Source organism: Azolla caroliniana, unplaced genomic scaffold (genome assembly GCF_043228905.1).
Source record: "Azolla caroliniana isolate FFs.n. ecotype wild unplaced genomic scaffold, voAzoCaro1.0.p SCAF_1, whole genome shotgun sequence".
Taxonomy (NCBI): domain Eukaryota; kingdom Viridiplantae; phylum Streptophyta; class Polypodiopsida; order Salviniales; family Salviniaceae; genus Azolla; species Azolla caroliniana.
Genome location: NW_028230436.1, coordinates 29,485,622 through 29,499,470, shown reverse-complemented (window position 1 = coordinate 29,499,470; position 13,849 = coordinate 29,485,622). Strand labels below are relative to the sequence as shown.

Genomic DNA, 13,849 nt, shown 5'->3' with positions numbered 1-13,849 from the left:
TATTACCATATAAATCAAGTACATGAATTGTGTACATAACGTGCCATTAACAATAAACACATACTATATCATATTACCATATAAATCAAGTACATGAATTGTGTACATAACATGCCATTAACAATAAACACATACTATATCATATTACCATATAAATCAAGTACATGAATTGTGTACATAACGTGCCATTAACAATAAAGGAATTCTGTCGAGCAAGGTTTGTGTGGCAATGCCATGTTAGGTTACCATATTTTATATTTTAAGGTGAACAATCCCCTTTGGGAATGCAACAAATGCAAATGGTTTCAATCTTTCTTTTGTACTCTCTTAAGAAATCACCATTTTAAGCTACCAAGTACATAGTTAGCCTACAATCAAGATTCTTCCATAGTTACTAACTTCATTGATGTCAAATAACTTTGCGTGTGATTTAAGAGTTTGAATTCAACCTAAATTAGCCTGATATTTTTGCCTATTTTTTTGAAGTAGCCTGATATAACTCATATATCACAGCATCTTAAGATGAAAGATGGATGCGATTCAAAGACTTAAAAAGACATTTCACCTAAAAAGCCCTTTCAAGAATGATACAAAGGGAACTCTTTGTAGCCCCTTTTTCAAGGTAATATACATTGAAAACCATTCATTCCTCGGACCTCACATACGCAGGACCCAAATGGCATGGAAATGTTAAAAATACAAAGTGAGTTTTTTCGTCTCCCTCCATTATTCCTCGGTGGATCTACTACTTGGCCCTGTGTTATTATGCATCTCTGATCCACCCAAGCCATCATGATCTTCAACTAATAGTACTTTTTCTCTCTCATCGCCCACCTCATTATTCATTGACTGGTGATAACCAGTACCCGATGATTCTTTCGGAGCGCCACTCCCACCAATTTTCTCTGCAACAACATTGGGCACAACTTAGTTTTCCTCAAAAGCCCCACATTCTTCATAAAGAAAAACAAAAATGTCCTATCAAAACAAACCTGTGCAATTCACTGGTGGACAAGCATGAGAGGGAAGCCCCTTCTTTGCTTTGTTCTGCTTTCAAACCACCCAAAAATAAACCATGATGATCCATCTTCTTCAAGGTGCCGTAATAAGAAAACACTAACAAAATGATATGTTACCTATTTTCTTCTTCTTCCCAAAGAAGAAAATTCATAATAATCCAAGAGAATGACAAGAAAATTAAATGCAAAAACAAACCTTCGCTTGTTCTTCACAGAATTTTACAGCTTCAGCTATGCTGCAGGTATGCCCATGCACCAGAGTGTATGCCCACAACAGAAGTTTCCGTGGCACACTTAGGTCCACACCAACCAGCGAACTTGTGCTCGATGTCAAAGTAGCTATGGTGTCAACATTGTTTGCAGAAACATTAGATCCCACAGGAACTAAAAACAAACTCATTCCTGAAGGGAAAGGACCAGCACAATCTCTATAAAATGTGAAAGCCTGCCGAAGTAAGTTTGTAGCCTGATCCATATTCTCAGACAGAACCTGTTTGATTCGCACCCCATTCATACATGATAATCGATTTCGATGTTGTTTCATTGTATCACATTCTGTCTTAGGAAGAAAAAGATCAGATGAGCTATTCATGATATCATCAGTTTGCAATTCAACCACAAGCTGATCACTGCTGCTTGGCAAGGCTCCATCATGATCCTGTCGATGGATGGAGGTGATTGCACAAAGTGACACACAGAGAGCTCGGCACCATGCTATTGCTGCATGCTTGGAAATAGATGTGCATGACTCTTTCACCAGCTTGAGATTCTTGAACCGCTTCTTTATCTTTTCATTTATAGACTCCAGCACATCCACTTTGTTGTCACATTCCAGAAGATGTAGGTAATGATGAATGTGGCTGCAAGTTTAACTTGAAGTTCAAATATTGAAAGAAATTGTACAGTTTCTAGAAGTTCTCATTATCAGGCATGCTCTTAACCTCCCAGTCCAGTTATTTCTCTTTTGGCAGGAAAATATATAACACTCTACATCTGATGTAATGATAATACTGACAAAGACAGCAGCTGAATGCTGTAGTATGACAGCCAGAAAGGTAGAGGTCAATGTTACTCGAATCTAGGCCTTGCCTTGCACGTAATATTTGACAATCACCTAGGTGCCAAGTGGATATCATAAAGTGCCATACAGATGATGATCAAAATTGCTACATAAACTCAACCCAGAGTAGAGGATGTTCCTCAAATTAAGTCTTCCAAAGATCAGGACAGAAGACTATACAAGTGTTGGAAAAGAACACCACTCTAGATCATGAAGAAATTCAGGAAGATCTAAACAAAAGGCAAACCCTACCTACAAACTAGTTGTACAACATGATGACTTGTGTGGACAGCCCATTATTCATGAATCTCATGACATAATCCATTATAGATTTAGGAATGTGCAAGTGTATCCTTCAGTGTGTTTTTACTTTACAAAATCATATGATATACTCATTCAGATTCACCTGTAAATGGCTTTGTCTGAAACCTCATCTGTGGAACAGAATCCAGCTTCAGTTAAGCTGGTGGAGACAAGGTCTGACCACGATCCCCCATGCTCCATGAAAAGGTTGAAAAACCTCTCTGTAAGATTATTTAAAGAAATGTTTGGCAATGTCTCCCCTCTATCATAGCAAGAGATTGCAGCTCCAAGAGTATGTATGTACTTTCCAAGAGCTACGTTTACCATATCTGCCAAGCACAAAGAAAACTGCAAGATGCAATACCAAATAAAATCAGAATCAAAGCTACAGATACCTTATGAAGAGAAAACCCTGAAAAAACACATGCAGAAACCTTTTTGTCAACTCTCAACGAGCAATGAGCCCTCTCTAGAGTGCACAAATCAAAAGTCTTTTCACAGAGATGGAGATAGAATTGTAAATATTTCCTCAAACATGTAATGAATTTCCGTGAGCTTTCAGGCATTAGAACCTCAAGGCCACGTCTCAAACCACTAGAGCCCGGTGTTTTACGCCTGCCATCCACACAGAAACATATGATATTACGTTCAACTGCATATAAGTTTACCAATACTCTAGGCAGAGAGATAAACCCATTTTATCTATATCAAATAAGACAACTAATCTCGTACCCATAAATTACCTGTTCTTCTTTGTGGCACCATCAATTTCCCACATATTTATAGTGAAAAGTGATCGATTTGATTTGAAACAAAATCCCAACTCCTCCTTTGCCTTCTCTTTATCATTGGTTCTATTACGGGAAAATAAAGCTTGTGCCAATCTAAATCGGGCCTTATGGTAATGTTTTAGATCTCCCTCTATGCAAGCTTCTAATGCTTTGACACAATCATCAAAAAGAATATTCCATGCATCTTCAATATTACTCTTTTCTGCTTCAAGTATAGCGTCTGCATTTACATCCATCTCTAATCCATCTAGGGACTGACCGAATTGAAGCAAAGAATCTATCTTTTCCTTGGTGCTTACCACATAGGAGTACTTGGATACAACCTGAAATAACCTGTCCATAGATATAAGAGTTACCCAAAAAAAAGAAGCACCTTTTAAGATTCTATATAGGAAACTGATTTCATTACCTTAATGATGTCTTTATCATCCATCCTCCTGGAGCAAAGCAATTTCAGTCGAGATGCATGAAGACGATATAGAGTATCGACAGCAGAAGGATTCATATCAGCAGCTTTTTTATAATAAGCGAGATACTTTTCACAAGGCTTGCCAAGTTTTTCAGAAAGTTTTCCCATGTAGAAGAGATACATCCATTCTAACCTGAAAGGTAGAATATCTTGCTTTCCATCTGCCCTCTCTCTTTTAACATGCACCACTCCCTCCCATGCACATAAAAGCCACATCCATCTCATGCACACACACTGAGATCAGTCAAGGGCTTCTACCACTATATTCGATCGGGGTTTCAATCAATTAGACAATAGCAATTTCTCGCATGCATAATGTGAAATATGTTTTCATAGAAATATAGAAGGTAAAGAATCATACTTGAAAGAGAGAGCTTTCTTAAAATGCACAAAAGACTTTTGGCATGCTTCCCGCCATGCAAGATCCCTGACAGCAATATATTGTCGTTGATTATATGATGGAGCAACATTTTGTACACTGTCATAATATACAAGCGCAAGATGCTCATGTACCTGACACTGAAAAATGATGCCAAGGATTTCATCAGTGTCAACTCAAAACCATCACACCCTAGGCATAAGAAAAAGGGTTTCACAAACCTCCTCTTCTTGAGTCTTTGCTAGAGCTAGGCTCATGAGTAAACAACGCCTGGTATGCCGCCTGCCTACCTCAACTCTTTTTATTAGGTTTGTGTCTTTATGCCAGCCCATTGCAGTAGTTGTTTTACTCGCATCATTCAGCATCAGATCTACTTCCTGGAAGCGAAACAATTTCACTCAAAATCTTACCACAGGTCTCGATATCTCAAAGATTGTTAAATGAATTACTTCGTCATAGAGATTTGCAAGGTTTTGCCAGCTCTCAAATCGTGAAATGTTGTATACTAAGTCATATTTGAATAACTTCACATTTTGCTCTACAAATTCTTCTCCCTCTTTCGATAGCACAAATCCTGGCCACTTGTCACTTGCACATGTCTCCTCAACCTGGGATAGAAGATAATACATGTTCTCATAAACTTCCTTATATTGCTGACGCTCATCCTCCCCTTCTTCTGATCCCACAGCATCACCAATGGTGGATACCGCTTTCACGGTTGTTGAATTAATGTGAAACGGCTTCGTCAATACATATCCTAATACTTCATTAATATTAGCATGATTCAGGACCATGCATGAAAGTTTTGCTTCATCAATATCTAGACTATCAAGGATGGCATCAATGGCATTATTTTTCAGCATTTTTTCAGGTGGATCCGAGAAGTGCCGTCGGATAGCCCTCAAGACCTTGCGTAGTTTGGTCAAAGAAGCTTTCTGCAAAGTATCACAAAACCATAACATTAAATGGATCATGTATGATGTGTTTAACTCTACAAAGAATATCCAAACAAAATACAGTGCTGGTATAAATAAAAACCATGTGCTTCTATTTAATATAACAATAAGCATTACATGAGCATGCATGCACATAAAGCAACTGGCATGTTTGATGCAAATCAAGAAAACAGAAAATGTGAATAATTATTGAAAAATAACAATGACAGGAATCTGTTAACTGCTCATAGAGAGTTGGGATGCTGTGATATGAATTTACCGTGCAAACTCTTGCATAGGGAAGTAAATATTGAAAAACTTCTGCGCACTGCTCCTTTGTTTGATATTCTCCCAAGCTAGTATTTATGTGCATAGCTAAGCCATCCTGACCGCCTGTTGAGTCTAACCCACCCCTAAGGTTCAAACCATACAAGCAGAAGAAACTTTGATCCAATGCCATATCAAGCCCTATATCTGTTTTCTTTTTCTCTATGTCACTAACTTGTTCACTTGTGGTTAACTTCCTTTTCTTGTCAGAATGAGATTCCTTGAATCCTTCAACCAACTTCTCATCGATTGATGTTTCATCAACTTTAAGTAGGTCATGATCAGAGCTGATACTGTTAATAACTACCTCTGTGGACGCTTCATCATTTAATTTACTCACAAAGTCATTAACAACAGAATTCGGCATAGCTGTCTTGAGCTTCATCTCCAAATGAAGAAAATGTTTTATAGCCATTTTTAGGAAAACCCCTTCACCACCCTCGCATGTCTTGCCTGCACAACAAAGGCCAGATTCTGCAAGAACGTCATGAACTCTTACCAATAATTCGACCTGTCATAACATGAGACATGTCAATACATCAACTATGTGAAACGGTGTTTTCTACACATAAAATAAGCAAAAATGTTGTATGTTAACCTGTTGTTTTATAGGAGTTGTTGAACTGAACTGCTGAAGCCTACAAAATGATACTGATGCATCCACAAAGCAAGCAGCCTCTGGTTGTTCTGATGCATCTGGAACAAATAGAGTCGACCTCCTAGATGCTCGCAGCATAGATATGTGGCACATGATTGTAAGAAGAAGTTGTTGCATATACCCCAAAAGTTTTACATCCAGGGACTGCATGCAAGCAACACAAGGGAGAAATAAATATGAATTAGTCACACAGGATAAGGTTGGTGCCACATCAGTTGTGCTTGCATTAACTCACAGACAACAGGATCCAAACTTATGATGTGAAAAGATTGAACTTTTATTTTGCAAACAAAGATGTTAAGCTGTTCAATTATATCTATAGTTCGGAAGGGGATTAATGAAGTCCCATTCTGAAGTGCCCATTCAGACAAGGATTTCATCCCATTTTCTTTCTTAAATCATCTTTGCAGCCTGCTGTGTCCATGACACCAAATATTATAAAGACCAGCTTTCTTCATGCATGAAATGCCAGCTGTAGATAAGAGTATAGAGTTGGAACTCCCAACATCTAAAATTTGCTGAAGGAAACAGAATTTGGTACAGATCCATATTGGTATCATTTCACACCAGGATATATGTACTGGACTAAATAGGCTAGGTCTTCTCTTTTCTTCTATTGTTCATATTGACATAAAGAGACAAATTACCATGCTGATTTTATCAGGGAAATGTTGATCAAAATTTGAAAGACTCCTAGTGATATGCTTCACCTCCTTCGCTATCACCTTAAATGAATCCTCCTTCATTCCTTCTGATTGAAGCATTTTTACACTTTGCAATAAACTACTTTTAGCTCCCTTCAGATTCACAATACCTGCAGTGGAAAAGTGTATCTGCATTCTCCGAATAAAACACTGTAAGGCCACATTGAAATTCCTTGGCTCAGATTTTTCACATGCAATAAGAAGCATCTCTAAAGCTTTGAGCTCTGTAGAAAAGTCTGTTGAGCGTTTCTTGATTGTCACTGTCATTGTAGACCCTGTGTTTGCCTGTTCAATGAATAAAATTGGAGCCAGAAGTTCAATCATCTCAGAATAACGGCCCTCTTCCAACATTTCTGCAGCTTGATGTGACAGTAAATCTTGAATTTGGACTTCGTGAATCTTATGGCGTACTATTTCTGCAGAGATTTTGTTGTCAGTTCTACAATGTGTAAGGATAACAGTGTCTGCACCTATTTCACTATGCTCCCTCGACTCCAGGATTTCAAGACACTTATGAAAATCCTCCCTGCCTTTCTCACAGGTTCCCTGAAGATAATGCAAGCGACCACTTGCCCAGTAAAATCGTACCCAGAAAGACCACAAACAGCTTTCTGTACCAGCACCTTTGATCTGAATTTCCCTAACCAAATTCTTATTCTTATCTAAAATTTCTGGGCTCAGTCCTATTGCAGAATTATCATAAGATGACATTTCAACAGCAATATACCCTATTATGTTGCAAAGATGATAATCACAATCCTCTAGAAATCCTGCAATTTCATGTTGCCCTGTAGTAGAAGACATCATGTCCATATATACCTCTGCCAGAAAAAGGTTACAAAATGGGCTTGATTTTCTTGACACATTCCTGATACACTTCTCTAAACGTATAAGATTTGTCCAACTTTCAAATGGCTTGATGCTGTTTAAGGATATTTTCTCGAGTAGCTTCTGACCAACATGATATAAACCACTATTTACAAAATGTTCCCGGAGGAAACTAATGACCTCTCTCCCCTCAACGTAATCAAGAGCTCGTGTTTTCTCATCTTCTGTCATATTCGGCAACAACTCTACTATAGCATCATCTAGATTTTCCTTACAGATTATGTAAGGCTCAAGCAGTTTCATAAGCCCTTCAAAAGAGACCTTGATTTTACTCTCCTCTAGTTGTATGTTTTCAAGCTCTTCACTTTTATCAAATTTGCGCGTTCTTATTCTTTCAAGCCTAGTACTTCGTCTTTCCAACTGTGGTTCCTCATCAGTAGAAATATCTCTTTCCTTTGTAGTGGTGATTCTATCAGTACTTGAATCTAATGTAGACATGCCTTCAACTTTCAGAGCTTTTACAGAGGATGAGTCATTGTCATCTTTAGGAGTAGAGTGTTGCCTTTCCACAACGTTGAACACAGCAGGTTGAGTCTGCAACTCAACCTCATTGATGCTCTTCCCCCAAAGTGTGAATATAACAGCTGCATTTGTAATTGCAGATTTTCCAGTAGCATGCACTGCATCATGATCCTGTGTGGCAGAGGTCACAACACTTTTTGCATTAATCCTCTCAATACCTTTCAAAATTGTGTTCAGAAGCTCAGCCAAAGAGGGTTCATCAAGATTCAGCTTTAAGACATTTTTATGTGAAGATTCTTTTGCAAATTCTAAGTCCTCACGCTTTCGCTTCTTAGAGAAAGATAAACTGTGGTGCAGCGGTTTTAGTTTATCAATGCCACGTAGCATCCTTGAGTATCTGTTTGAACTTTCTTCACCTTCCATCAGTTCAACAGGGTCAATATTTTCTTCAATTACACGCCTGACTAACAAAGCCCTTGGATGTGATGGTGAGATTTTAAGAAGTCGCTTGACAGCATATAAACATGCAGCCTCATCCCCAATGGCAATTAACACCTCCACAAGTTTTTCCATGCAAGCCCCTGCAGAAAGCGCTGATTAGAAAATACATCTACCTTCAATGTGAAACAAGCATTGAACTTTGTAAGTGATGCTTACAATGCTGTGGACTGCAATTAAGACCTTGTTCAAAGGCCCAGCGTGCAACATTATACGAGCCAAGCAAACAAGCTAAAGAACCAAGCCTATTCCAAATTGTAACATCTTTTGCGTCAATGGATACAGCGTGAAGGAAGCACTGCAAAGCATCTTTGTGCAAATCAGGACCTTGTTTGTAAAATGCTTCTGCTAAATTCCTGAAAACCAAAAACCTGGAGGCCAAGAAATGGATGACCTAATCAAAATGGTGTATAATTTAAGCATAAATTTACAGAACAAGAAGCTTTAGACTACTCAGCATATTTATATTGAAAATGAACAAGAAAAAGATACCAACCATCTATTCAGCAGGAAATATCTACAATTTATCACCTGTGCCACCGGTTTTTCATTCAACATATGTGCTTTTGGTTTACCAAACTCAACATAAACACTTCAGTTTTATTTTTACTGTCTTCCATCTTTCAAACATAAGGTTCCACCATCTTGGCTAGATCATCTTAGGCACTGCCATCTCTAGCACGTTCAAACATTCTATTTAACTGCAAGCCTGGTGAGGTATGTTATGAGCATATGTATAGCTACAGTAATAGGGATAAATAAAGGCTAGTGCAGATCCATTAGCTATCAGATGGCTTCCAGCCATGGTTAAGGTCTGCATACAGACCTAGGGTTAGCTATCCCTGTCCATCTCTTCATTATTACCTCTTACTACTCCTAGTCTTTATCAGGTCACTGTTTGGTTCTCACCTTCATGCTCCCAAGATAACTCCATCTTCAAAACATACAAGAAGAAAATGCAGGTATTGCATCACCATATTCATTGTTTATTTCAACAACCTCCTCATGTATACTCAGTTTCCATTACTGCCACTGGAAACCTAGACATAGAGTCTCTACTATTTGAAATTTCATTTTGAGACTCTTATGGTAGAATATGTTTGCACTTGCTATTTTACCCAAGAAAGTAGAACATATCCTAACTCTTGGATGCATTTCACGCTAATTTTTTTCATGGGAAGTGTTTCATTGTGAACACATTATTCAAAGCAACAAATACAGCACAATTGACAATAAGAATAGCAACCAGAAACAGTTTCTTCTGAGCCAAAACCAAACAATGAAACATGCTTTACGACTTCACTAGTTTAAGGTTTTGGTTTGGTTTGGTTTGGCTTAAATTGGAAAACAGCATGTTAAATGAAAAAAAAAAAATACAAGCTTAATAAATAGTTCTTAATGATCTAGAAGTACTCATGGTTTACATTTGTATTTATGTTACAATATTTCTTTATGAATTTTTTCATACACTTAGTGTTGAGGATTTTAATTTTATCTTTTATGCAAATTATTTGCTAAACAGTTTAAATTGTTTAGGTCTGAGGAACTCTTTAATGGTTCGGTTTAAATAGTTTACATTTGAGGGTCTCTAAAACGGTTCAGTTTAAACAGTTTTGATTTGAATACTTTCAAGGTTTGGTTCAGTTTCATTTGAGTTTGAAAATTTTTAAATGGTTTGAGGTTGAGACTCTTAAACCAGTTTGAGCTGCAACCGAACTGTTGTTTGATTGCTAAATAAGAATACACTCATACATTCTACCAACGGATATGATAAGCCAACCTCAGTTGACGCATAGGGTCTGAATTTGCCACATTCTCCATCTGTAAAACATAAAAGAGACCTTATTCAGAACTAACAAAGAAAGCACAGCGATATTATTTCTGGCATATATAGGATGCTTGGTTGTAGTAGCATCCACTTAATCAAAACCCAATGACATTATAAAACAAACACGATGACAATATATACAAGGTAACAATTGCAGGAGCTACCATCTTCTGTTTTTAGAAAACAGAGTTGTATATTAACCATAACAAAGTCATCACATTTGCTGAACAACATAGTTATGATGATTGTACAAAAGTAGTACCCACAACTCATTCAAAACTTCATGAATATAGAAAGAAAACATAGAGACATTATTTCTCATGTATATAGGCTGCCAGCATCAAACTCATTACAAATGAAAACACGGTGGCATTATTTCTTGTCTGCTAGCCACAAATGTATTATATCTCATGTGCATATAATGCCAAAAGCAGAGAAATTATTTTTCATGTATATAGATACTACCTGAACAAGCATGCACCTCATGCTAGAGTGCCAAACAATATGAAATGCAATTCAAGTCCAAAGTGGACTATCCCATGCGGGTTCACTACAAATAGGTGAGCTACATAGTGTGGTGTATTTTCCACCCTCCCATCCAATACAATAATCCCATGCATCCATGTGCTACTCTAGCCCAAAGCCTTACTTTTATTTAAACTGTAGCTTGACAACATATATAGAACTTGGATATACTCTCTACCTAGCTTTCTACCTAGTGTCCACATCATTATCCAAAGCCACAAAAAACTCTATGAACTTTAAACACGAAAATGAAAAGGCCAATGATAACTATATAGGTAAGCTTACTTCAGCGTTGGCGCTTAAAGGATCCTGAATGATAGCCTCCAAAAGCAACTGCGCTTGCTTATACTCCCCAGCTTGCAAATGGACCAGGCTTTCATTGTACATTTGAGTCAGTTGAAACTCCTGAATATACAACAACAATAACCGTTAAAACCTTGCAACGGTCATCAACCGTGAAGACTTTCCAGGGACCACTAAAAGCTTACAACGACCAATAAAAATCTGCAATGGCTATCAAATAAAACCATCAAAAAACCTTCTGATGTGCATTAAAAACATCACAATGATCACAAAAACATTATGACGACCATTCAAACATTTTAAGCATCAAAAACATCAGAATCAATAGAAACAGCTTTCAGAAGAAAATTTAAGCACATTTCTTAGAGTAAATGATTAAAATGTAGTTCAACTATGCAATAAGTTCACACATTCCATTCAAAGTTTTGACACTTACATTTGTAGACCGCATAATACAAACATTATATCTCTCTCACACTTAATTAAGAGAATCCTTGCTAATAGTGCTTGCTTGTTATTTAGGGTTCTCTTATTTGTCCAATTCTTCTCATGTTAGGATATAATCAACAGCACACTTCCTCCATAATTGGTAATTTAAAAACAATTTAGAGATAAAAGCCTAATTACTTACCAAGATTATTGACAAAATGCCGCAAAAATTCTCAACTTTCCCAAATTGGGGGTTTTGGAGTATTTATTAAACCTGAGTGGCATTTTTCAAAATTATTGCATAACCATGCGACCTCTTCATATATTTGACCTGAGTTTCTGATGTAGTAGGGGGACGGGGGTGGGGCAGAGAGAGAGAGAGAGGGGAACCTGTGCTTCTTTTGTTGGAGCCAAATTCTGCCAATCCTCTTGTGGAGTTTCCACATCATTGATAGCAGCGATGGAAAACTGTAAGAGACAAAACAAATGAAAAAACAAAATTTGATGATTTTCTTTATTCCATGTTCACTGGATAGACCAAATACATGTTAACTTCATTTTTGCAACAAGGAAAACGTATAATTTCTCGGTTTTCCATGAATTGGAAAAATAGGCATGTTTCTCTTCCTATTGTATGCTCACTGATGGATCAAACACATGACACAGAGAGGGGAGAAAAAACAATGTATGCTTTCTGTTCATATTACGGTAAATTGATGAATCAAAACACGAATCAGAAAACAACTAGTTTATGTGTTTAATTTAGGTTTTAACAAAACATGTTTATGTCTCTGATTTAAATCATACCAAGAAAAAAAGAAACAGATCAAATAAAAAGATTTCATCTTGGTAACATACCATGGAATCGAAGCAAAGATGATAGAAAATACGCAGAGGGAGAAGTGAGAGAGGTTTAGCGAATGAAGATGTTCTTTGATTCTGTTGTCTGTTGTAATTCCAGGAGAATTACAAAGCTTGCCATAGTCATACTGTTTTCCTTTGCAAGACAAACAAAAGAATAAAAAAGACTCTAAAAGATTTGGGGGCATTTGATTGCAATTGTATGAATCTAGATTTTGAGAGGGGCATTTTGTGAGATTAGAAAAAACCTACACTACTCCAATTTTGAAGGGTTCTTTTATTGGGAATCCTCAACAAATATTATATCGTCCCTTTCCCTACGCTTATTTCGACGATCGAAAAATAATGTGAAAAGATAAACAAGTGCCCTAGGGCACATATGCTACTTTCAAACCAATCATCATTGAGTTCTTTGATGGATGGAAACAAGCTTGAAAGAGCCTATCCATCCTAACTCTACCATTAGTGGCACCTTTGTTTTTTAGTCAGGAAACATCTACTTCTTCAATTCACTCTTCTTCTTTGTGCCGATATAGGCTATATATACATTTTAACCCCAGCTGAGAGGATTGGTTGAAGTGCGATCATAAGAGTCAACATCATTTTCAATCGTATGATGAAGTTTACATGAGAATGATGCCAGAATGGGATGAACATATGAATAGGATAACAATTGTATCATTCCCCGACCAAGTGTGACACCTCCATGAAAATATTGTACTTTGTCCCGAACTACAGTTACTTGACTAACTTTACCAACTAGTGTCCCTTGACAATGCCAATGGCTCCCTCTTCAATTTGTTCATTTATTCAATCGACAAAGAACTCAACCATCAAATATGTTGACATTTGTTTGGGCACATCAAGTACATGTGGGATAGGGTTTGGTAGGTGCGAACCAGCAGCTCATAGGAGGGATGTCTGGTAGTTGAGAACCAGTTTGTAAATGAGGTGCGCTCTCGATGATCTTCGATTTCATGAGCATTTTACATTATCAAATTAATTCTTATTCTTCTATGTTACAGTTTTGTAAGAGATGGCAGGAATTCGATGCTAACCACACTCTTCACTAGCTCAATTCAACAAGACAAAATCATTTCAGGACATGTTTGCTGTCTAGATTAAGTAAGACCATTCATGTGCTCCACAACATTATTTTCGTGGGTGAATGCGTCTCAATCAAGGATTTTACATATCCATCTCATTGCAATTTGCTACCATGGGAAACCAACATACGCACAGTAGTTCAGAATCCAGATTGTTCGGGAGTTGCAATAATTCTAACAGGACTGAGATTTAAGTAAGATTTCGTCTGAAATTGCTTCACAGCTGCAAGAATCTTGGAGATCAATGTCATTAGGGGTTGAGAGATTGCGGCCTGCAGCTTGATTCAGTCTCGAGGCACTAAGA

At 37.4% G+C, this 13,849-nt stretch overlaps 1 protein-coding gene across 1 annotated transcript; it reads right to left on the bottom strand.

The window, feature by feature from the left end:
* Positions 1 to 557: 557 nt before the first annotated feature.
* On the bottom strand, positions 558 to 12,595 carry LOC147869537 (Tetratricopeptide repeat (TPR)-like superfamily protein). The gene is made up of 18 exons (XM_087330581.1): positions 12,437 to 12,595; positions 11,969 to 12,046; positions 11,132 to 11,251; positions 10,274 to 10,314; positions 8,653 to 8,864; positions 6,589 to 8,576; positions 5,882 to 6,085; positions 5,237 to 5,794; positions 4,471 to 4,956; positions 4,243 to 4,398; positions 4,004 to 4,161; positions 3,583 to 3,775; positions 3,126 to 3,496; positions 2,817 to 2,997; positions 2,486 to 2,730; positions 1,216 to 1,879; positions 993 to 1,047; positions 558 to 905 (listed from the first exon to the last, which is right to left on the bottom strand). The coding sequence occupies exons 1-18, from the start codon at positions 12,437 to 12,439 to the stop codon at positions 727 to 729; spliced, it is 5,892 nt and encodes a 1,963-aa protein (XP_087186707.1). The 5' UTR covers positions 12,440 to 12,595; the 3' UTR covers positions 558 to 726.
* Positions 12,596 to 13,849: the final 1,254 nt, after the last annotated feature.